Source organism: Schistocerca piceifrons, chromosome 9 (assembly GCF_021461385.2).
Source record: "Schistocerca piceifrons isolate TAMUIC-IGC-003096 chromosome 9, iqSchPice1.1, whole genome shotgun sequence".
NCBI classification, from domain to species: domain Eukaryota; kingdom Metazoa; phylum Arthropoda; class Insecta; order Orthoptera; family Acrididae; genus Schistocerca; species Schistocerca piceifrons.
Window position 1 is genome coordinate 198,674,587 of NC_060146.1, and position 26,216 is coordinate 198,700,802.

General features: G+C 43.2%; 1 protein-coding gene across 1 annotated transcript in view; it reads left to right on the forward strand.

Annotated features, from left to right (window-relative positions):
• LOC124717352 (E3 ubiquitin-protein ligase UHRF1-like) overlaps nucleotides 1-26,216 on the forward strand; it is a 168,114-nt gene that overhangs the window by 99,331 nt on the left and 42,567 nt on the right. The window contains exons 6-8 of the mRNA XM_047244181.1: nucleotides 9,495-9,681; nucleotides 18,051-18,471; nucleotides 23,460-23,674. Of these exons, the coding sequence (XP_047100137.1) occupies nucleotides 9,495-9,681; nucleotides 18,051-18,471; nucleotides 23,460-23,674 (823 nt within the window). The remainder of the gene's footprint in view (nucleotides 1-9,494; nucleotides 9,682-18,050; nucleotides 18,472-23,459; nucleotides 23,675-26,216) is intronic.

Consider the following 26,216-nt stretch of genomic DNA (forward strand, 5'->3'; position numbering starts at 1 on the left):
CTGCGCAGAACTGTGCACTGTCACTGGGCCTTCTCGGCACAGGATGTCAGCGAGTAGCTTGTTTACAAACAGCTGTGAGGTGCTCGTGTTTGCCCCACACCTGACACTGCACAGTGAGGTGTGAGTGAAGACATCAAGAATAGTGGCTGCTGCAGTCCCATCGTGACCGGAACTTCGTCATTTTGCTTGATGGATGTTTCAGTGTCAATAAGAGAAGGCGTTTGTGACATGCCCATTTAGTATTAAAAGAAGTTACACTTGACACAGTGGGGGAGCATTTAGATTATCATACTGAAGTCTCTCAGAATACACTGGCAATCCAGGTGACCATGAACTTGGCTGAGCCTTAAGGCATGAAAAGGTGGCTGTCACATCTGATGGTGACTGAAACTATGCTGAGCAAAGATAGCAATGTTAAAAACTTCACTAAAACAGGGATCAGATCCGACCAACCATTTGGCCTCGATGTCCCTATCTGAGGCTAGGTGCACAATCACAGCACGAATCAATCATTCTGCTTAGGAAACTTTAGAGTTCTGATAAGTGAAACTGTACTGACATACAAGATCCCGCAACTCAGCAGTTCACACTGTGTAAATGTGTTCAAGCTGTTTATCACACTGATTAAATTGGAGTCTAGCTTCAGCAGGGTAAATTAAGTACAACTGTAGCATTTAGTTAACAGAGCACTTAGTTCATCGAAATACAAATTGCTGGGCATCGAAATACAAGTTGCTGGGGTTCATAAGTGATCGTAACTTTTGTGCCGCTTTGCACTAGCGACTGCTAGAAGATTATGCTGCTTACCAGAAGTTCTATAAGCAAAACAGTGTAGTGCTCGCTGAAGCCCCATCAAAACAGACAAATGGCAGTGTAGACTTAGCGGTGATCACTGACATTGTTACTGCTATTGAGACAAGAGTTGCAGGAGGGCAGCATGCTGTTCTTGCTGTTGTGGCTACTGTTCTGGTGCTACTGCCGTTGTGGTGACAGTTGTTGCATTTAGTTGCTGCCATTGCTGGTGTTGCAGTGACAGTTCCAGAAACATAGGATTCATTGCACTGACACTGAGTGTGAATGGTTCACTGAAAGCCCAGTATGGTAAGACCTGATTGCCACTTTTCTGTCTGCTTCCGATACTAACATGTAATCTGTAAACAAAGCCAAATTCATCATAAGCTAGAAGCGAGGAAATCAGTGTCCAAAACAGAGTTCTCGTTGTGAATGGCAGCTAGATCTGCTGGTAAAACTTGCATTGTTGGCTATGACAGTGAAATAGCGGCTGCTTGCCTATGCTTCTTGCAGCGATCATCGTCAATCGCAAGATGAAGCACCTCTTAAGCTGCGATTGTCGATCGCAAGATGCAGCACCTCTTAAGCTGCGATCGATAGCTGCCATTGACGTGAATACTAAAGTTTTTCAAAATCGATTTAGACATATGTTAGTTTTGTTCCATTGACAAGTCCTTTCGCATTCTGAGCTGATGCTCCATCTCTGATAACAGGATGGTAACCCCTAAGCTTTCTTCTGTTTCAGACTGAATAACCACTGCTTTGTGAGATCCTTGTCACAGCTACAGCGTTCCGTATCAGTTCAGCAGAGTAATGTGTAATCTTGTGTCTACCTAGCCAGCGAATGATGATTGTGATCGTTAAACCACATAATAATTTAGTGGTTAAAAATTGGTAGCCATTTTCAGGTTTTTGTTACCTTTTTCACATGTGATGCATATTCAGATGAACACCGTGCGCCTTCAAGTTGGAATGGCGATTGCAGTATTACCATGAGTTGCTCTACCTGTGAGGGCTTTGTGCTTTCTCCTTGAGTCATAGTTCCATACTTGGAGTAGCACAGTGTTCCACCAAGTAAAAACACATGCAATAACAATGCGATGTGGCATCGGGGTACAACAGAAGAAGTCATTTGTAATGTAAAAAGTGTTTTTTGTTTTTCTAATGTCAGATCTTGAGTCATATACTTGTGTAATGTTCCCTGTGTTATAAAATACTGTATGGAAGAAGTCAGTGCATATTCAGAAGATAGTATAAAAAGTTGTTACAGAATATAAAGTTAAATGCTTTTTAAATTTTATCAGTTTGATCATAAGCAAAACTGCAAAGGTGATGAAGTCCACGAAATCTCCACTAGCGCTGTTGAAAGAGAATTTGATTTTCTAGGTGCAGATGTTCAGAATGAAGAGGAGACAATAAACTTGAATCTGAACACAATTATATTTAAAAGGGAAACATTGCACAGCCTATTTTCAGTGCCTTTTTACAGTAACGTGCAGTTGAATGAACTTCTGGTGTTTCTGCACGAGTAAGGAGGTCACATTTCAAGTTTTAACATACAATCACTAGAAATTGCTATTCAGATAACATTAATGTTGTTTAACATTTGCTGTTAAACAGCAGTAGCTCCAAAATAGGCAGAGTCATTTGTTTGCAGTGAGTGTGTAAAGGAACAGGGTTATGAAAAAAAGGAAATGTCCATTGAAGGTTTTGATTGGATGACTATTGTATGGTTTTTGTAAAGACCTAATTTAACAATAACATGGTGAACATTTTGTTCAACTTTTGGTAATCAGTTGTCTTTAGAAAGGTGATCTCCAATCGGTTTGTAGAATCTCGTCAGGACCGTTGAGGCGTGGCACCTTATATTGCCCCTCTCTAGAGCCTGTGTACCAGGAGAATGACTCATGCAAGCACAGTGACAGATGGTCTGAAGCGGATTCAGTCAAGTGCGTAGCTCAAAATGGTTCAAATGACTCCGAGCACTATGGAGCTTAACTTCTGAGGTCATCAGTACCCTAGAACTTAGAACAACTTAAACCTAACAAACCTAAGGACAGCACACACATCCATGCCCGAGGCAGGATTCGAGCCTGCGACTGTAGTGGTCGGACGGGTCCCGACTCTAGTGCCTAGAACAGTTCGGCCACTCCAGTCGGCAGTACATAGCTCTAATTTTTATCTGCTAGAGGACAGTAGTGCACACACACACATTCAAGAGACAGGTAAAGAGAATGTGATTCTTCAGTTTCTCCCAGCGTATTTCTTGCCTGAACCGTCCACGGGTGTACTGCTGGTCCATAGTGTCCAACAGGCACAATATTTCGGTGATCAGACATGTCGCCATCGTCAGGTGTGCTGACAAACTGAGCTCCTGAAGTCAGGCGGCCGTATTAAATCCCCTCCCCTCACGAGGCGTTCTCTCCACGGTCCGCGACCACGCATCAGAGGTCGCTGAGATGTGGGCGTCAGCATCTGTGGTGGCGTCGGTGTAATTGCCTCATCCGTTCCAGGCGCCCATTCGTTTCCTTTGCTGAGCGTCTTTTTAATTAGACTCAGTGCTGGTTCCCATGCCCTGCTGAGGTTGTAGCTGTAATCTTGGTTGATGAGTCCGTCCCTGGTACAAATTTCAGTAGCTTCTCTAACGATGCTCTCCCAGTATTTAGATGTCTATGCCAAGACCCTGGTATGTTGGTAGTCCATTTCGTGATTTTTGGACAAACAGAGCTCTGCGACTGCAGACTTGTTGGGGTACCCGAGTCGAGTGTGCCTCTGATGTTCTCCGCAATGATCTTCGATGGTGCGCACTCTCTGTCCAGTATAAGTCTTCCCACATTGATACGGTTGTATATGCCGGCCTTCCGCAAACCGAGATCGTCTTTGACACTTCCCAATAATGCTCGTGTTTTGTTTGGTGAGCAAAAGTCAGTTTCTACTCATGGTTTCCTCAATATTCATCCTATTTTCCCTGATAGTGTGCCAGTATATGGTATATAGGCAGTGGCTATCTCTTTCTCTGTGGCTCCTTCCGTCTCCACATGCTGTACTGTAGAGGGGGGTGGAAAGTGCATCTGATCTTCCATTTTGAGTACCCGTTTTTCCGGAATACAGTTTTGAGGTGTTCCAGCTCTTGGGGCAGACTCTATGCATCATAGATGGTGCGCGCCCTGTGCCCCAGTGTTTTTAGCACCCCATTCCTCTGCACCGGATGGTAGCAGCTATCCGCTTGCAAATACAGGTCGGTGTGTGTTTTCTTCCTGTATACCCCGTGGCCCAGGGTGCCATCTGCTCTTTTGACCTTGACGTCCAGGAATGGTAATCTTCTCTCTGCTTCGGTCTCCATAGTGATTTTGATATTCGGATGTGTGGAGTTCAGGTTTGTAAGGAAGTCTAGGAGCTTGCCCCTTTTATGGGGCCAGATCACGAAAGTGTCATCCACATAATGTAGAAAACAAGTAGGTTTCCATTTGGATGAAGCCAAGCTCCTAGTCTTCCTTACACACCTTAAATCCATACATCCGAACATCAAATTCACTAGGGAGACTGAAGCAGAAGGAAGATTACCATTCCTGGAAGTCATGGTCGAAAGAAGAGCAGGTGGCATCCTGGGCCATGGGGTACACAGGAAGAAAATGCACAGCGACCTTTATTTGCATGTGGATGGCTGCCACCACCCTGCGCAGAGGAATGGGTTGCTAAAAACACTGGGGCACAGGGCGCGCACCACCTCTGACACAGAGAGTCTGCCCCAAGTGCTGGAACACCTCAAAACTGTATTCCGGAAAAACGGCACTTGGAATGGCAGATAATATGTGCTCTCCGCCCAACCTGTACAGTACAGCGTGTGGAGACGGAAGAAGCCACGGAGAAAGAGAGGGCCACTGCCTATATACCATATACTGGCATACTATCAGGGAAAATAGGATGAATATTGAGGAAACCCTGAGTAGAAACTGTCTTTTGCCCACCAAATAAAACACAAGCATTATTGGGAAGTGTCAAAGATGATACCGATTTGCGGAAGGCCGGCGTATACCAGATTCCGAGTCAATTGGACAGAGAGTGCGCACCATCTAAGATCGTTGCAGAGAACATCAGAGGCACACTCGACTTGGGTACCCCAACAAGTAGGCGGTCGCAGAGCTCTGTTTGTCTGAATATCACAAAATGGACTACCAACATACCAGGGTCTTGGCACAGACATCTTAACTACTGGGACAGCATCAAACCGAAATTTGTACCAGGGACGGACTCATCAACCGAGATTACAGCTACAACCTCAGCAGGGCATGGGAACCAGCATTGAGTCTAATTAAAAAGACGCTCAGCAAAGGAAACGAATGGGTGACTAGGGCGGACGAGACAATTACACCGACGCCACCACAGATGCTGACACCAGCGTCTCAGTGACCACTGACACGCGGGCGCAGACTGTGGAGAGAACGCCTCGTGAGGGGAGGGGATTTAATACGGCCGCTCGCCCTCAGGAGATCAGTTCGTTAGTGCACCTGACAATGGCAACATGTCTGATCACCAAAGTATTGTGCCTGTTGGACACTAGGAACTGGCATTACACTCGTGGACTGTTTGAGCAGGTAAAGAGAATGTTTTTGTGAATTGTTCTGTTTATTTCTGGAAGTGTTTTTGTTTATTTATATTTGTACAGTTTTGTATATGCTTTTAGTAGTGTGAATGATGCATGAATGTGGTCTAAAGCAAATATGTAGATCATTGTTCTTCTAATGAACGCTGTAGTGTGAGAAAGTTTTAAGACAGTGTGAATGCAGATGACGGGGAATTTTGTATCATAATATGTTAAGTAAGTTTACGGTAAAAGGAAAGCTCATTCAAGCGTAAATGAAAATAGTGAATAATGTAAAGTATAAACAAAATATCAGAATGTTAAATATTTATTTCAGGAAAAAGTACAGTTCGAAAGCATGTTATTTGTTGATGGGTTAGTCACGAAAAATGCAGACTAATGCAGGAGAATAATGTTTTTCTATTGGCTTTAAAGAAAACTGACTAATCAGAATGGAGTATTCTTCACCCATCTTTTCTCTTGGAAATATAGAATGCTTACAACAGTCTAAAGAGTTAGAGCCAAGCCTTTCAGTGGTACATCCGTGTGTAGTATGAGCTCTGAAAGAAGTTATAATTGCCAGTTTTCATTGTGCTGCATGTTTCAAAAGTGTTCTAAAGTGAGGACATATTTATTTGTTGATGAGAAAAGACAGTAATTCCAAGTGACGTATTGAGCAGATCAGTGACTAAAAACTGGAGTGCATTGGACACTGATGAACTTAATAGAATGGTGTGAATTTTCATGTTAGAACAATTTGTGCTTAGTAGCTGTTCAGATTTTGGGAAATACATTACCATAAACTTGCTAATATCAATGAAAGGGTTTGTACATGACTGTGTTAAGATTAGCACGGGCGTGGCAGTGAACGTGTACATTATCAAGGTTCAGAATATAGTGAAGTTTTGCCAGTATTTCCACCTTTCATTCAAAATTAAGACCTTTTCCCCATTCTTGGGAATGTTATGTTGTACCCAGCATAGTGCGAGTTGCAGTACGATAGGTTTCTGCTCGGCTTTCCTACCGGCAATCTGCTCCAATGAGTTCACAGGTAGGTGCAGGTGATGGACGAAAGAAACCGTGCCGCCACACTGTGCTTCCATCAGCAGTGAAATTCGTGAATGTTTATGTAAAAATTTTGTTCCAAAAACCAGCAATGCTGAGCCCGATTTAATGACACAGGCCACAGCCAGAGCCCAGTGCCCAGTGCCATATACAGAACACGTAGCAGAGGTAGCCATCGCGGCATTTCGACATACTGTCCACTTCCTGAATTGCAGCCCAAATCTGCAGACAGCGACTGACCTTCAGAAAGTGTCAACGGCACTGAAATTATGTGGCAGTGGTTGCCTTCCGCATTGCTGAGCTCATTTTTGGTGGCATATATATCCTAGGACTAACAGCGTGGGTCATGCACAACACCCTCCACACGTCAGCCTCTGCTGCAGAGTGGAGACGATGTCCTCCTGATGCAGCTACCCGTGCTGCACCTGTGTTGCAAAATGATGTCCGCTGCCTTATGGCCATGTCATTGGGCCACTTCATCCTGCTGCTGCCCCGTGATCTGAGGCACAAAGAGAGATCCTGCCAGCTTCACACTGTGTATGTCAGTCGTTGTCTGATGCAGTACCGCAACTTCCGGTCGCAGGTTAGTGCCTCGTGGCAAATACGTGCATTCGCCCTGCAAGTATCTTGCCTTTTGGCAGTTTGCGGGAACTGCGAATGTGACTGCCACTCCTGCCATACCGATGGGGGGGACATCCCAGGCTGCACCCAAAATGAGGATGCGCACATATAATTTTTAGAGTTTAACAGAATAATAAAAAATTATGTTTACTGATTGTTTTGCTGCAACCACCTATTACGCACTCTGGTCTCTCTCACCAGCATACAAACCCAGCCTCCTAAAAAACACAAAGATGGCTCCTACTATCCACTAGCAGTTTTCACACCCCATCCCGCTACATTTCTCTGTCAGTGCTGAACAATCGCCATGCACGCATGTCTGCTGTGCTGATTACTTGCTCTGCCGTCCCCGAATGTGGCCAAAACGAGGTCGTCAATGTGAAATACAAGCACTGTTGCATATTTTCAATTCCGTAGAAACTTGCTGAAGATTAGTCACTGCCCAGAGAACTGGGTCGTAATCCAGAAAGTGGCCATTATGTCGAAGTGCTGTGTTGGCTAGCTGCTACTCATGCCCCGGATAATGGCATTGGGACCTGGCTGTTGCTTCTGCCATTACAATAACATGATTGCTGAAGCTTGGCATGTGACTTACTGTGAGACATAGTTGTTTTTAGGCATGTTGAAGACTGCAGTATATTAGAGTTAGCTTGAACATTTACACTGATGAACTAAAACATTATGACCACTGCCCACTGTGAGATTGAATGCCTCTTGGTGGTGTGATGCAGTAAGGAAGGAATGTCAGTGGAAAAGAGATGAATCGACAGTCATTATAGTGAAAATATGGGCCGCAAATGCGTAAGTCCACTGATACGTGCAGTTTTGACAAAGGGTGCATTTTTGTGGCTCTGCTGCCGCTGGAAACGAGAATCTCTAAAATGGCAAAGCGGTCGCCTGTAGGCGTACTCCTGTCATGAGCACCTAAGGAAAGTGATTGAAGGATGGTGAAGCATAATTATCAGAGGATCCCCCACTCTGTAATCCAGGATAGGCAGCAATCTGTGGTGGATCTGATGACAGACACAAGTGTTTCGGAGCACACTGTTCAAATGCCATTGTTGAACATGGAGATCCACATGACATAACCCCTATGTGTTCCTGGGCACAGCATAATTGAGTTTCCACCAGGCTGATGGTTGGGTCCTTACACAGCATCCAGGCGAAGGGTGCACGAAACGTGTGTCCATGTCAAAGATGCAGGTAGGAAAGAGAAGAATCATGCTATGGGTTACACTGAGTTGGGCTTCCATGGGATCTGTGGTGGAATCATGACAGCAGCGAACTATGTGAACATTATTGTGGACCACCTGCATCGCTTCATGCTTGAAGTCTCTCTCTGTGGCAGTGACATTTCCCAGCAGGATAACTGTCTATGTTGCAAGGTTAGAATCATGCTGCAGTGGTTTGAGGTGCATTACAGTGAACTCATATTGATGCCTTGGCCAGCAAATGTGCTTTATCTATACCCATTGGGATACATATAGCGTGCCAGTAGCATGCCTGTAAACCAGTTGCTTGATTTGTGCGTAGACATCTGGAGCTGCAATGTCTGGAATCCTGTCAAGGACACGTAGAATCCATGCCAAGCAGAATCTCTGTTGCACAGTGTTTTAAAAAAGTGGAGCAACACACTTTTAAACAGGTGGTCATAATGTTTTGGACTGTCCTTGCAGCTGCATGGTAGATCTGTTCATGATGGGCCTTACAATATTTGACTGAAACTCAAAACTGGGCTTGTGTTAATTTGTGTCAGGAAATAATCAGAATGCTGGCTGGGGGGCAGGGGGGGGGGGGGGGGGAACCTTAGATATATTTGTACAAGCTGGTAACTATGCCGCAGTTGATTGTGTAGGTGTTGTGAGCTGAATCGTAACCGTTGGAAGGAGTTCACTTGTGTGTCATTCCCAAAAAAGATGATTACCTGTTTCTTTGGTTACCGTGGACATACCATGACCAGTACTTTAGAGGATCAAATAGCAGTTCATGGCAAATGATAGATGGCTTGTTTGCGACAAGACATCGACAAAATGAGGAAAAATGGCTAAAGTTCACTTATGCTGTCAGCAGCTCTCACTTTGCATGACGATGTTGGCAATTCATTGACGTCGATCATAGCCAATTGCGTGGTGGTATATGATAGCCAATGAGAATCACTGACCCTAATGATTTCATTCAGCAGAAGATACAAATTAATGTCATTTGTTTTCGATCTGATGTTGTTGTTATGAATTTTAAGCTTGGGTACTGAGTGTTGTATATGCTACAGCACAGTCTGGCAGCATATAACTCAGATTTTGCTGTCCTCTCACAGTGCATCTGAGCTATTTTATCATCACTGGCAGCAGGCTATAGTTCTTCAGAGTACAGTTTAGGAGTTTCTGTACCCTGTGTGATGTCTTTTGTGCATATTAACTGCACAGTTTGCTTTTAGGTCCGGTTCGTGCCATCTGTGACAATTGCAATGACAACCCAGCTGCACAGTGTAGAGCTTGTAGCTGTCGAGTGTGTGGCCTGAAGAGCGAACCATCCAAGCAAATCATGTGTGACGAATGTGACTCGCCGTACCACCTGTGGTGTCTTACGCCTCCACTGGCAGAAGTTCCGGATGTGGATCAGTGGTGAGCAAATATAGTTCTTCTTATATTAATGTTATCAAATGAAAAAGTCAGTCATCCAAGCAGTTTTACCAGTTGAGACATTTATCCCACTAGTGGAAAAGATGTTCAATCCCTTACCTGTAAAACTCTTTAGGTCTCCAGTTAAACCTCAGTTACATTAGGGCAAATGGAAAATTTAATTGCCTAATGTAGATATTGCATCAATACAAATGCAATGAAATTGATTTCGATATCTTGTTACATTTGTTTAAATATCATCAATATCATCATCATCATCACCATCATAATATTTGGAACAGCCTTGCTTATATAGCTGTTTGTAGTATTTCAAACAATGGAAACTCCAGGAGAGAATGTAACAATATTATGAAAAGGAAAGTTGCTACTCACCATGCAGCGGAGATGCTGATTTGCAGATAGGCACAACGAAAAAGACTCTCACAATGTAAGCTTTCAGCCAACAATGCCTTTGTAAAAAAATAGACAACAGACATATACACACAAATGTAACTCACACACGACTCCAGCCTCTGGCAGCGGAAGCAACGCTGCGAGCAACAGTAGCAGTGCATGATGGGAGTGGCAACCGAGCTGGGATAAGGAGGCTGAGACAAGGGGGGGTGGGGGGGGGGGCAGTGAAGTGCTGCTGGGAGCACGCAAGGACGAGGTGGAGAGAGGGTAGGGCAGCTAGGTGCAGATGGAGAGCAGGGAAAAGGGGGGTGTGTGTGGGGGGGGGGGGGGGGGGGGGACGGCTTACGGAAAAAGGAGAGAGAATGACTGGGTGTGTTGGTGGAATGACGGCTGTGTAGTGCTGGAATGGGAAGAGGGTAGGGGCCAGATGAGTGAGAAAAATGAGTAACCAAGGTTAGGCCAGGAGGATTACGGGAACATAGGATATATTGCAGGGATAGTTCCCACCATTGCAATTCAGAAAAGCTGTATGCTCTAGAGACGGACAGTTATCACCCAGTAAATCTCACCAATGTTCTTTGTAAGTTGCTTGAATGCATACTGAGCCGGCAGCTGTGTTGGCTCCTTGAGTCTTGGGGTCCTCTGATTCCATCCCAGGGTGGTATTTGTCAAGACCATTCCACTACTAGTAATGTGGCTTACCTGGTGTCTGCCATCCAAACGGCTTTTGCCCGACATCTTTTTTGACCTGCAACAGGATTATAACACCATATGGCGACGCCACATCCTTGCTACCTTACATGAGGTGGGTCTCCAGGGTCCGTCCCGATTTTCATCAAGAACTTCCTGCTGTTGCACAGGTTCGAGTCGGTGCTTCGCACAGTACACCCCCCCACCACCACCACCACCACCACCACCACCACCACCACCACCACCACCCCCTCCATCGCAGAGAATGGTATCCAGCAGTGTGCTGTCCTGAGTGTACCTCTCTTCCTAGTAGCCATTGATGGTCTAGCAGCAGATGTAGGGCCCTCAGTATCACCCTCATTATATTCTGACGAGTTTTGCCTCTATTATTCCTCCTCTGGTGCAGGTGTGTTGCTGAATGTTGACTGCAAGGTGCCATACGAAAAGCGCAGTCATGGGCCCTCATTGATGTCTTTCAGTTTTCCACTGCCAAGACGAGTCATGCACTTTTGTCGATATCGTACTATTCACCCACAACCAGAACTTTACTTCAGTGACCAGCTACTTTATGTGGTGGAGACTTGTCACTTTTTAGGGCTGGTCTTCGATTCTCGGTTGACGTGGGTTCCACATCTTTGCCAGGTTAAGCAAAAGTGCTGGCTACACCTAAATACGCTTCGCTGTCTGAGTAACACCAGCTGGGATGCAGATCACACTACCCTTCTGCAGCTTTACAAAGTCCTGATACAATTCTGCCTTGATTACGGGAGTCTGGCATTTGGTCTGGAATTGCATTGCAGGTACTGGATCCGATACTTAGTGTGGGATTCGACTTGTGACAGTAGCCTTTCGAACTAGTCGTGTAAACAAGTTATTTGTGAAGGTTGTGGTCCCTCTGTTGCAGATCAGTCACCAACAACAGCTTGTCAATTATGCTACCCAAGTTTGTAGCTCCCCTAAGCATCCAAACTTTTATGTCTTCTTTCCAAACACTGTAATCCATCTCTTGCAATGGCGGCTCCTATCAAGGATTATGATCGCAATCTGCATCCAGTCTATCCTCTCTGAACTTCAGTTGTTTCCTCTTCCACCTCTCCTCTGAACCCGTTCCGAGACACCTCCTTGGTGCATCCGTCGGCCACAGCTTTGTCTTGACCTGTCATGAAGTCTGAAAGACTCAGCTCATCCCGAGGCCCTCTGCCACCAATTTTTCTCCATTCTTGGTGCATCTTGGGGTTCAGAAGTCGTCTAAACTGATAGCTTGATGGTTGCAGGTCGTGTAGACTTTGCTTATACTCATGCAGGACATATTGAACTGCTCTCCTTGCCAGATGGCTGCAGTGTTTTCACTGCAGAGTTTGTAGCCTCCCTCGAGCTCTTGAGCATATCCATTACTGCACTTGTGGGTTGTTTCTCACCTGCAGTGACTCCTTGAGCAGGTTGCAACCTCTCGGCTAGTGGGTTGTTTCTCACCTGCAGTGACTCCTTGAGCAGGTTGCAACCTCTCGGCTAGTGCTACCCTTGCCACCCCTTGTTCATTGCTATACAGGATTTCTGTATGCCCTTGAACAGAGTGGATGCTCCGTGATCTTTGTCTGGACCATGGGCCACGTTGCGAACCCGGGGAATGAACTCGCTGATTGCCTGGCCAGACGTGCTACTTGTAAACTGACTTGAGATTGGCATTCCAGAAACAGGACTGCAATTGGTATTACACTATCAAGTTTTAGGTGCCTGGAATATGGAGTGGTTCACTCTGACTTCACCAAACAAACTACGGGTGGTAAAGGAGACTATTAACCTGTGGAGGTCCTCCATGCAGGCCTCTCGCAATGACTCTGTCATCCTTTGCTGTTTTGGCATTGGCTGTACTTGGCTGACTCATGGTCATCTCCCCCATAGTGTTGTCGTTGTGACACCCATTTGGTAGTGGTCCACATTTTACTGGACTGTCCCAACCAAGCCACCCTGTGGCAGACTCTTTAATCTCCCTGACTCGCTACCCTTGGTGTTAGGAGACGATGCCTCAGTGGCTGAAGCAATTTGATGTTTCATTTGTGAAACGAGGTTTTACCAGTCTCGTTAAGGGAGGACTGTTTAACCTTATTGGCCCGTTGAGGGGTTGGCAGCACACACTGTTGCCTCCTGTGCCCAAATTGGGCTGCAGTTGGCTGGGCATGGTGGTCCAGCCAGGTCCTCACCCTACCTGCTCTTTTATTCTTCTTCTTCCCCCCCCCCCCTTCCCCCCCCCCCCCCCCCCACTTGCAACTCCCCTCTCATGTGGGCAGTTTGACTTCTTGACTAGTTTCGGCAAATTAATTTGGCATCCTCAGATCATCATACAATTAAGCTTACATCAAAAAGCAGTGAATCAAACTGGAGAATAGTGTCCAAAAAAAATGGACATAGAGTAATAACTTAGTGATTACCAAGGTTGGATCACAATTAACAGCGGATTAATAACAATAATCATACAGTAATAAACAAATTAGAAACGTATCTTCATTAAAATTTTTACACAGTGGTGTCAAGCAGTTAAAAAGTAACGTAAGAAATGCGAAGATGTGGCGACAAAAAAAATTTTGCTTCATAATTAAAATATTGAAAAACCACAATGCATATGATGATTAGCACCAGCAGGCTGATAGTTTGACTATAAAAGGTTTCACTTATATAAGAAGCAAGAAGTGCTACTGAGCCTAAAAACTTACGAAGATAAGCATAATGAGGGGACTCACATCTATTACATAAGTCAAATGAAACTGAACCTCAATCTTAAAAAAATGAAACACTATTAAGACCTTACATGACATTCTAAGAAACTGTATAAATTTTTACATGAAAATGATATAGATTGTAAAAAGGGCTGAAGAATGGGTTCAATGGTCAGGTTAATTTAATAATCAGCTGTTGATGGTGCTGAGGGCTGCTGGAGAAGTGATGCTGTGTTGAACTTTCCAGTATCGTGACATAGAGGCCGGCCGCTGGGTGTGAGTTTTCAGCAAGGCAAGTAAGTGGGCACATCCCAGCTGAGACATCCGACTCAATGGCGAGTGTGAGGTCTCAGTGCAGTGCGTGTGTACGAGTTATCTCTCTGTGTGGGGCCTCTGCCTATAGCTCTTATAAGTGCTAGCTGTGGCACAGCACATCTATGTTAATAACTTAAAACCTTAACCAGATAACAGCGTAACGTAGAAAAATGTAGTAGGCACACAGACTGCTATACAAATTGGTGGCCCGCGGCTCTGGCTAGCAATCACAGTTAAAACATATAAAAAATAAATTACATTAAAAAGCACTATGACATCTTGACTAGATAACAAAGTTGAGGAAAAATGTGAGTAAACAACAGATGCAAATGGTCATTCTTAACCTGCAATAAAATGTACTAAGCAAATAAGGAAGTTACAAGTCATTTGAATCAACACAAATGGTTATTTTTACTGTGTGATGTAAACCATTGGTTAAGCAAATAGGCGGGTTAAAAATCATTCGAAAAGAGAGGAAATACAATCAAGAAATAACCTGTTTGTAAGTGAGAGCTGGTCATTCGGCAGATCTTTGGAGCTGAGACGGGAATGATTATAAATTTCTATCTCTTCTAAAGATTCATTTTGCAAATTGATTTGCTGAAACTAGTCAAGAAGTTAATTTAATAAAAAATTGTACAGCTGATGACTGATTATTTCTATTCATACAATGTGCTTCACAGCTGCCGATTGACAGCCGTGAACAAAATTTTCAGACTGGCAGACAGGGACTGTCGAGCAGTGATGAGGATGGTTCTAAAAGATCACGTGAAGTCAATGGAGGGAATAACTTGTGAGCTCCAAAAGTGCTACCACAGACCAGCTAGCACAGTAACTGTGCATACACTGTTTAAAAAGTATGGGATACAGTGTTCGAGAAGCTCCTCATAAGCCGCACATTTGTGTAGCGAGTGCTAAGCGATGCCGGAAGTGGTCAAAACAGTTATGCCGATAGTGGATGACAGGAAATGAACGATTTAGAGTGATGACTCGCACTATCCCCTGTGCCAACCCGATGGAAGAATTTGGGTTTGGTGAGTTCCTGGAGAACATTAATGGCCATCATGTGTAGTGTCTACAGTGAAGTATGCAGGTGATGGTACTATGGTATGGGAGTGGTTTTTGTGGTTAGTGTGGTCCTCTTGTTGTGCTCAAGAAAATGCTAAATGTGTAAGCATTATACAGCACTGTGTACTGCCTATAGTTGAGCAACAGTTTAGATTCAGTAATTAATTGTATCAGCATGTGACAGTACACTGTACAATAGAACCTCGATTATCTGACCTTCAGTTAACTGACACATCAGTATCCAACCACGTGTCTGACTGTCCGTCTCCACGTTGCATTGAAAAGCGTACCAGTGTCATTGGCCGATTTTACTCCTGTCACAACAGGTCCAAAGCTATGAGTCACTTTCCTTCAAAAGAATAAATATGTCAGCACTTCCTATTTATAACAAAGGTTAAAAAATTCCTTGGATGAATGGTCTGTTTGTTTAAAGAATTGTTTTGTGGTGCATTTCTTCCCATTGTTAAAAAAATACGTGATCAAATAAATCTAAGACTCTGTGGTATTGCATTGTTAGACAGTACCTCAAGCTACCGCTCTGAATCGGAACTTCAACAAGGTGACGTAAAAACTATGTTTTTAGATCTCCCCCTCCCATCCTGCCCTGCCCCACCCCACTCCATGTGACTTCAGTAATCCAACCAATGGACAAGGGTGTTACTGGCTTATTAAAGTGATATTACAGGAGGAAATATATCAGTGCTTTGTTAGAGAAAATGAAGAGTGTTGTGATTTTTGTGAGACAATGAAGAGCCTCAACGTAAAAGATGCAATTTACACAGTTGCTCAAGCTTAGGGAGGGAAAAAAAAAAAAAAAAAAAAAAAAAAAAAAAAAAAAAAAAAAAAAAAAAACACTACAGAACCCACAGAGGAAAAAAAAAAAACCTCTACAAAACCCACGCAAAAAGTTTTGTCCTAGCCTAAACCAAGAGCATGAACTTCCAGAAAGTAATGAGCCAATGAAGATTTACTGACTGATTTGCAAACACTTCGGAGTAATATTGAGCCTGCTGGTGCAAAGGAATGCTTAGGAGGAGGTAATGTTAGTGCTGTCACCAATGAAGAATTTGAAGGGTATCAGATCATCAATCTTTGTTTGCAGCAGTGTAGTGTTGACCAAGAGAGTGAAGTGATGAATGAAAAGGCACACGACAGAAAGATCAGCCACTCCGCAGCAAAGGCAGCATTTGAGACTGCCTCAAATATTTGGAAAACAGCCAGCCCACTACAGCTATGCACATATTGTGGGGAAAGAATACCGTGATGCAGCTGCAAAGTCGAGGTTTAATAAATAGAAGCAAAAACCATTTTACACTTTTTAAAACCGGTTTTCAGTGTCTAAAATTTTGTGTTTTCTTTTTCTCTTTATTAGAAATGTATCTTTTTTAACTTTAATATACCACATAACATTGTAAATGATTTGTTTCATTCCACTCTGATTATCTAACCTTTTTAGCATTCCGACCACTGCCCGGTCCCAAAAGTGACAGTTTATCGAGGTTCTGCTGTAGTATAAAATAGCATCTATGAGGAAAACAACATTCCTGTCTGGAGTCCCAACTTGAAGCCAAGGAACACCTTTGGGAGTAGTCAGAACATCGACTTCATTCCAGGCCCGAACATGCAGCATCACTATCTTCTCCGGTTTCGGTTCTTGAAGTAGGTTGGGCTGCCATTCCTCCACTGACATTCAGACACCTTGTTGAGAATATTCCCAGCAGAGATCAAGCTGCCATAAAGGCAAAGGATATATGCAAGGAGTCTTGCCATGTCGTTGAGGTGTTGGTGTTGTTGTTGTTACGCATGTAAACAAGACAGAATATTGCCAGCTTTCAGACAAATCCTCCTTCAGAACTAATAGGATTTTTTAATATAAATTATGAGTTTGAACAACAGATCGTCCTCAGTTGAAGAAAGGGAAAATGGCCATTAACTGCATCAAATTGATAGAACATGGGAAAGTACCCAATTTATAGAGACTGAGTCTGGCCTTTTGTTTTACCCTGTTAATATACTGTCTAATATATAAATTGAGTGCTTTACTGGTTTTACAGATTTGATGCAGATAATGTGTAAAGTTGATCTGGATAGAAATGATCATGACTGGATGCCTGTTCTGGAGTCAGTGTTGTTTTTTAATGCATGAGCCCATTGTTTCAGGGAAACTGGTTGTCTTAATAAAGTGACATGCAGCTATTGTGCCATATCATGATTTTTCAAAAATACTTAAAAGTGTAAATCATTACCTCCCCAAAATGATGCTCATAGAATACACAAACTCCCCTTTCCTCTCTCACACATACAAATTCTTTTATAAATTAATGTTAATAGAATTGTAGTATTAACTTCTTCATTTTATTTTCATTGTAAGTGTATACTTTCAAACTTGCAGTTTATTAGAAAAAAAGTGTTCACAGAAAATGCGTAAAAACACCGTTTTCATGCACTCAGTTGATAACATGAGCATGCTTATTACTTACTCCATCTTGTAGCTCACGACCGTGTCAGCAAAATGTGAGATTTCTCAATTATGTAGAGGCTTGGAGACTGTCATTCTTCTCTTTCAAACAATGTGTGAATCTTTTTATTGTGCCTATCACGGCTCAGCATCTCTGCTGTATGGAGAGTAGCAACTTTCCTTCTCTCGTATTGTTACATTCTTCTCTTTCACCATTTTGTGGATGGAACACAAGAGTGGAATGTTCAACGGTCGTGCATTCTATCCCCTGGCACTTTCAGTAAGGTGTGCACATGTAGATATGTAAGTGAGGATGCTGTCCTCTTCTCTCCTCATACAACATACCACATCCAACGAGACTGAACTGTGGCCTTGCAAAACGGATTACACAGCAAGCATATGGAGGCAGATAGTGAACTGCAATTAAGATACAGCTTGCCCTACTGCTTGCGTTACTGAAGTGTCAGTCATATAGTTATTTTGATTGATGTGTGGAATGCCATCAGCAGATTAGAGACTCAAATCCAAACAAGGTGACTGCTTTGTCCTCTAGAGTGATAAATGTCTGAACTGAGACATTGGTAACGATTGTTTTAAATGTTAAGTAACATTATCTGACTGACTGATTGTCATTTGATTGCACTGATGTCCTAACTGTTTCATGACATGTTCCATTTTATTTCTTATAATAGAATAAGATGATATTTGGATAGGTTTTGTCAAAACTGCAACGCCATCGCAAATGAGATTCTCAAAGCTGGTGAAGAGCCGAAAGTCAGCAAGAAGAGGGGACGCAAGCCCTCAGTGATGAATATCTCTAGTGAAGTGATGAGCACTTCTCCTGAGGCGATCAGCACTTCTCCTAAGGTGAAGACGCGCACTTCTCCTAAAGTGAAGGGCACCTCTCCTAAGGTGAAGACGAGCACCTCTTCTAAGGCGATGAGTATCTCTCATAAGGTGACAAGCCCATCTCCAAAGAAGTCGGATATCTTTCCTCAAGTTAAGAGAGTCCACACCATTAGGCGGAGCATGGCGAATGCCTCGAGGACAAAAATGTGTACAGTAGTGCCGTCTAGCCACTTTGGACCTATACCGGGTGTGGAAGTAGGAACAACGTGGAGATTCCGGATACAGGTTAGTACAGCATATGTTAAAACTCTTTGTAGTAGTAATCTATTTTATTCTTTATTTTTGTTGTTGTTGTTGGTGTTGTCTTCAGTCTAACATTGGTCTGATATACACTAATCTTTTTTTGTGAAAGCGTCTTCATCTCTGCATAACTGCTAATGCCTACATCCATTTTAACCTACTTGCTGTACTTAAGCCATAGTCTCCCTCTACAATTTTTACTCCACACAATTCCCCCTGTTACCAAACTGGCAGTTCCTTGATGCCTCTGGATGTGTCCTTTCAACCGATTTCTTCTTTTAGCCAGGTTGTGCCATAAATTTCTATTTCCTCAGTTTCATTCAGTCTCTCCTAATTAGTTATAAAATCTGCTCATCTGTTTTCTGTGTTCTATTGTAGCATTAAATTTAAAAATCGTCAGTCCTCTTCGTGTCTGAACTGTGAATCATTCGTGTTTCACTTTCGTACACGGCTACATTTCAGACAAACACATTTAAAAAACTTCGTTCTAGCACTGAAATTTGTGTTCAGTATTAGCAAATTCCTATTTTTCATAAATACTTCTGATGCAGTTGCCAGTCTGCATTTTGATTACTCATTACTGTGGCCATAATCAGATGCTTTGCTGCCTAAGTTGCAAAACTCATCTACTATTTCCGTGTCTCATTTCCTAATACATTAGGTTGGTGCACAAGGTGGTAGCATTTTTCTTTTGCATATTAGTATTCCAGTTGCTATGGGTTTATTTGTTGATTGTCATTTTTATTTGTATTCACTTTTGCTATTTGAGATAGTGAGTGGAGCTGTGGATACTATAAAATTGAGTGCCAAGTGGAGAAATCAAAACATTTCCGACTTATTCTTCTGTTGCAGTTCAGTAGAGGGGAGACAGGAGCAGAGGCAGCCAGAAACATATGCACTGTGTATAGAGATAATGCTATTGGGAAGAGCAAGGCAAGAAAATTGTTTTCTCATTTTAAGGAGAATTGTTTTGACATTAGCGATTCTCCACATTCGGCAAGACCTTTAGAAGGATCGTTTTGACATTAGTGAGTCTCCACATTCAGGATTTGATGAAGGTTATTTAAACACATTAGCCCACAATGATACTTGTCAGTGTGCTCGAGAACCTTCAAATGTGATGAACTGTGATAATTCCACCATTGTGTGACTTCGATATACAATGGGAAATGTTCAGAACTCCGGCGTATGGGTACCGCATGCTCTATGCCATGGATGGCTATATGTGTGCATCTCTGCTTGCTCGTCAGCAATCTTCTCATGGACACCACCATACATTCCTACCCTGCATTGTTACTGGTGACGAGAAATATTGTCTTTACACTAACGTAAGGAAAAGAAAGGAATGGTTAAGTCCAAACAAAGCAGCAACTCCCCGTACAAAGACCCGAGCACATCCACAAAAGGAAATGTTATGCATCTAGTAGAACAGTGACGGTGTGGTGTACTATGAATTGCTTCCCTCAGGTGTAACAATCACTGGTGACATTTATTTTCAATAACTGAGATGTCTCACAGATGCAGCCGAAGAACAATGGCCAGGAACACTGTAGGAAGTGATACTATCCCATTGATGCCACTCCATGAAAACACTTCCCCACATTCTGACAGACTGGCAAAAAATATTATATAGTCTGGTTGGGAAATCATCCCACACCCGTCTATTCATCTGACCTTACGCCTTCAGAAGTTCTCACCTTTTCTGCTCTCTGTCGAATAACCTTCAAGGAGCTTCCTCTCCGATTGAAAATGCACTCCAAATGTGGCTTCATGAATTCTTTGCTCTTAAACCATGTGATTTCTCCGGTTGCGGAATTGAAAAGTTTCCCAGCATTGGCGGACTGTTGTAAATAGTGAAGGAGAGAATATATTATGATGACTAAAGTCTCTGTTATGTCTATCTGTTGTATTTATTAAGCATATGGAAAAATGCTACTAACTTGTGCACCAATCCAATAATTCCCTCAGAATCACCTAACTTAATGTGACTAAATTTTGTTACTCTTAGTTTACTTTTGTTTGTGTTCATCTCATAACTTCTTTTAAAGAGAACAATGTGTCTACAATTGTGAATACAATTAGGCTTCATCTTCGCAATTTATTAGCGAAATATGGAAATTTTTTGCTAGAACAGGACTTGAACTTGGCTTTTTTTGCTTTACATGAGCTGTCACCTAAACAACTTCAGCTATCTGAGCACAACTCCCAGACAGGTCCAAACCTCCATACATCACCATGTGTCCACACCCTGCACTTGCACAGTTGATGTGTTTCCCACACATAGAGTTACCATCATTGTGATACAAACTAACATACAGTCCCTCCTTAAAATCTCAGACCCTTTACAAGAGCTAACACCGCAGTTCACAGAACTTCGTACCCCATTCAAACCACGCACTTCCACCTTTTACCTTCTTTCTAACATCCACAAACCCAATCACCTTTGACGTCCCATAGTAGCCGACTTCAGAGCACCCACTGAATGTATATCTACCTTAGTTGATCAACACGTGCAACCTGTACTACAAGGACTCTCCTCCTATATTAAAGACACCTACCACTTCCTAACTCATCTGAAATATGTGCCCGTTGCACTCCCATTACACACCTCGGTTGTTAATATTGGTGGCACCTCACTCTGTACCAATGTTGCCCATGTACAACGTCTGTCCGCTGCTCAACATTACCTCAACCAGCACCCACCTGATTCCAAACCTACGACATCCTTCCTGCTCACCCTAATCAACTTTATACTTACGAACAACTTTTTTATCTTTGAGCAGCAAACTTACAAAAACATCAGGGGTCAACCGTGAGAACTAGAATAACTCCTTCCTATGCCAAATATTTCATGAGTCATTTGGAATGGTTTCCCTGGGATCCATAATCTTTCACCCACTGGTTTGTTGTAGATACATTGATGACATATTTGCCATGTGGAATCATGGTGAGGCTGACCTGTTAACATTTTTGGAATATCTAAATACATTCTTCCAATTAGAATCCGTGTGGTCCTGTTCTGAATCTCATGTCACTTTACCTGATGTTGACCACATCCTCACTGAGTGTCAGCTGCATACTTTCGTTTACAGTAAACATACTAACAAACAACAATACTTACTTTTTGACAGTTGCCATCCTTTCTTTATCAAATGTTCCCTTACTGTACAGCCTTGGCATTCAAGGCAAACGTAGTTCTTCAGATGTAGACTCTTTAGAGGAATACACCACCACTCTTACGTCAGCCTTCACTGGGTGTAATTACCCCACCAGCCTAGTTCAAAAGTGTATTTCCTGCTCATCACTTCTTATACTGGTACTGCTGACCCCTCCAAAAAAAAAAAACTTCATAGTACACCACTTATAACTTAGTATTATCCTGGTCTTGAATGTACTAAACAACTACTTTGAAAAGAACATGACTTCCTAAAATCATGCCGTGAAATGGGGTCCATTCTGTCTGACATTTTGCTCACCGCACCTAGAAAAGCTTTTTGTGACTCCCCAATCTCCGCGGTATACTGGTCACACCTTTTGCTCCTTCTCCACCCATTTCCCTACCCTGTGGCTCCTTCCCCTTTGACCATCCCTGCTGTAAGACTTGCGCTATGCACCATCCTACCCCCACCTATACCAGCCCTGTAACTGACAAAACATATACTATCAAAGGGAGACCCACCTGTGAAACGACATGTTGTGTACCACTTGTTTTGTCAACACTATTCAGCTTTCCACATTGGTGTGACTACCACCAATTGTCGGTTAGGATGTACGGGCAAAGGTGGATGATCTATACAGGCACCACACAGTATCCTTTTGCAGAGCATGCTCTACAACATGACAGTCATGACGTCAGTGTCTGTTTCACCAAATATGCCGTCGGGATTCCCCCCCCACCTCAGTCCCCCTCCCCCCACCTCCCCTCCTGTATCCATACCCCTTACCCCCTGTCCCCCACCCTGACACCAGTTTCCCAGAACTCTGCAGGTAGGAACTGGCATCACAGCATGTCGTTGGTCATTGTCATCCACCTGGACTAAACGTACATTAATTTCTTTTCAGCAGCTATTCCTTTTCTTCACTCCCTTTAGTTTTCTATGTCTTCAGTTTCTGATGTGTATTTTGCATCGGCCACCCTATTTCCCCTGTCTATCACGTATAATGCAATTAGCTTTCCGCTTTTCTTAACTCTTGCTCGATGTTTTTTCAGTAATCTCTGTCGTGCTTATTACCCTTATCTTCCACTTTTAAGCTCTGAGGTTCTCAAATCTCATCCAATGCAGTTCCCCAACAACCAGTCCTTCCTTCTCATCTCATATCGTAAGTCTCTCCTGACTCAGTTGCAGAAAAATCACCCAGAACTCTGTCTCCATTTCCCTTTTTTCTTTTATCCCTCTTCCTTGCTCTTCAACCCTTGTGTCTGAAGAAGGAGCTACTGGCCCCAAAAGCTTGCACATTTCCGTAACTTCTGTGGGTTTCCTCCTGCCACTACTGGGTGAGTAGATATTTTATCCATCCAATCATACTACATTTTCAGAAATTGATTATTTTAATTGAAGACAGTGTTTGATGTATTTCTGTAACTTTGTCAGTTTTTCATCATATATTGCCTTTTTGGTTTTCAAACAGTTGAGTGCTCTCAATTTTTGGATGTGTCAGTTTTATTGTACCTCAGTTTTGTTTTTGGTGTAAAGTCAAATAGTTTTGTCCCACACTTACAACATACTCAGTATGTAGGGAATGATAACTATAGTAGTTCAGTTCCTTAAAACTACATAATCTATCCTTATATTCACACACTTACTGGATGTGGACACTGACACTCGCGTGTCACATCGTGACACTGGTTTCCTCACTATCAGAGCCTGTGACATTTATTTGCAACTGTAGTGATAATTTCTGTGTATATTGGAATTATTTTTCAAACAGTTATGGCGTTATTTTTACTAATTCTGTCACTAACTGCACTGAAGGCATCTGAAGCAGGAGTTCATAGGCCACCTGTGGGCGGAATGCACGGACGCGAGGACATTGGTGCCTTCAGCATCGTGCTGAGCGGAGGCTACGAAGACGATGAGGACTTCGGAGACTGGTTTTGGTACACGGGTGCCGGCGGTCGGGACCTCTCCGGCAACAGGCGTACGACTAATAGGCAGACGTGTGATCAGACGTTCACACATACTAACAAGTAAGTCTTACTTTTCTTACATGTCACTTTTGCTGTTTGTGAGACAATTCTCTGCATTTTAAAATTTTTGTGTGTGGCTTTCTTTTATTACCTATTCCCTCGTGGTCCTGTAAGAGCTTGTACAATCAAAGTAGTTTCTATTCGAGAAACTTTATTGGATGTCTACACAGCTGTATCTTAACAACCAATTTCCATTCATATTTATGACCATTTTCAAGTTATCTGTATCCACAGAAAATACTATTACAAAGAATGCTTTCTTGTGTGCTACTGCTACGGCTGGAGGAGTACTTATATACTCTGCCAGCCACTGAAATTGCAACATGATGAAGACAGCATGCAACAAATGTCAAATTGGCACAGAGTGTACTACATGTTTGGATATGCAAATGATTAGCATTTTCAGTGCAACTGCACGAACTAGGGTAATGCCATCTACATTCTGTATTGTAATGAATTAATTGGTGCCTTTAACCTTGTGCTGCATCCCTGACAACGCCCCTGCAGCACGTGACCCCTGCCAATGCAGCACCCGTGGCTGTGAGCTGCTTTCATGCTCCTACCTGCTTCCTCATGGAAGTGACAGTCCTCAGATGCTGACCATCCTTCGAGAATCTTCCAACTTCCATGTGATGGAATAATGTGGCAGGGCTACTTCTTCTGTTTAATCAGCTACCTGACAGCAGTATTTGTCCACCCTCTATCCTCCACCTCCCAATGGGGCCAGCCTGCCCCGTATTGGACTATGCCATTAGACGACAACGTGCCGATGACTTAGTAGAGCCAACGCTGTCAATGGTTTGCCTGACTGCTCGGGCTCTTAGCACCCCTGCATTCTCGGGCGCTAATGACCGTAGCAGTTTTGCGCCCTAAAACCATAAAAAAAAAACACCCTGCATTCTCACTCCACCACAGGGCTACTTGCTGGGCCCAGCCACTTTCCCACACTTCAGCGCTCGCATTAAGGTGCCACAAGTCACTGAGGCCTGGCACAGCCATCCATTCGTCCATCCTCTGGTTCAGAGTTTGGGACACTGAGTCACCTGCCATAATTTGGTAGTCTTTGCTGGGACAACAGAAGCCACCACAGATGTCCGCCGGGCCTCACACATCGTCAGCACGCACTTACTACATGTAACTGCTGACACGGATGACACTGCAAGGACAGCTATATCGGCACATGCTGCATGCTGCGACAGTTTATTTTCTGCTCTCTCCGAGGTTGCAGAGACCAACACCTGTGGTCAAGAAGACTGAATAGTTATAAATACACAGTCCAGTCACATAAATGCGACCATCTTGTATGTTTGACATCAGTATGCAATAAGCACCCACAGACAGCAGGTGGCCGCACTAGCAGTGGATGACACACAAAGTATATCTGGTGGGGGGGGGGGGGGGGGGGGGGATGCGGAAAAAAGTGCAGTTGTTGTCATAATGTGGAAACAGAGCAATTTATCTGGTGCCCAGAAGGGCACAATCACTAGCTATTTGGCCAAGGATGGGAGTATTTCTGAAACAATCAAGTTTGTAAACTGTTTGCATTCCGCAGTGATTAAAGCATATCGTGCGCTGCAAAAAGGTGCTATATGAAACTGGCCGTGAGGCAACTGCGGTTCACTGTGGGCCATAGATAACAGGGACGAATGACAACTGCGGAGGTGTGTACAGGCAAATAGATGTGCAGCTGCTGAGCATCTCATCACCCAGATGAACCAAGGGGCTACCGAGAGTATTTCCTCAATGACCGTTCTGCGAACATTGGTGCGTATGGGTCTCTGCAGGAGGCGTCTAGTTCGTGCACCCTTGCTGACTGCTCCTCATTGGCAACAAAGGCTGGAGTTTTCACACCATTACTGCAACTGGATGTCCACCGAGTGGCGAAAGATGGCCCTTCCAGATGAATGACTTTTTATGCTCCATCAGACAGATGGCCGTCGGCATGTACCGGGTGAGGTGTCAGAAAGCAAATTCCCTGCAAGACTCATTGGAAGAGTTCAGGCCAGAAGAGGAAGTGTGATGGTATGGGAAATATTTTATGTGGCATTCCTTGAGTAATGTTGCCAATCTGGAAGACACTATGGGTCGACACAAACATAAACCTCTCCTTGGGGAGCATGTACACCAACGGCTGCTAGCTACCCTAAAGTTTTCTAATATTTTTAAAACTGTTAAACAATCTTTCGTAAGTTAGCATCCATTTGGTCCAGTGACTTTGATATATTTTTCTTGTGAAAGAATACTTTGCAGCTTGTCGATTTTTTTTTTTTTTTTTTTTTTTTTTTTTTTTTTTTTTTTTTTTTTTTTTTTTTTTTTTAAAAAAGTCCTGACTTTGCAAATTGTTTCGGTAATCAGCAGTAGCAGTAGTAGTAGTCAAGATTTTAAACATGGCTGCAGCAGCAACTGTTAAAATTCTTCACAATAAAGGATGGCAGCCAAAAACAGTTGCAGGATAGAATTTTTTTTATTAAAATTCTTGACCAAGGTTTCGGTACATATAAACATACCTTCATCAGAAGTACATTTCCTGAATAGAAAGACA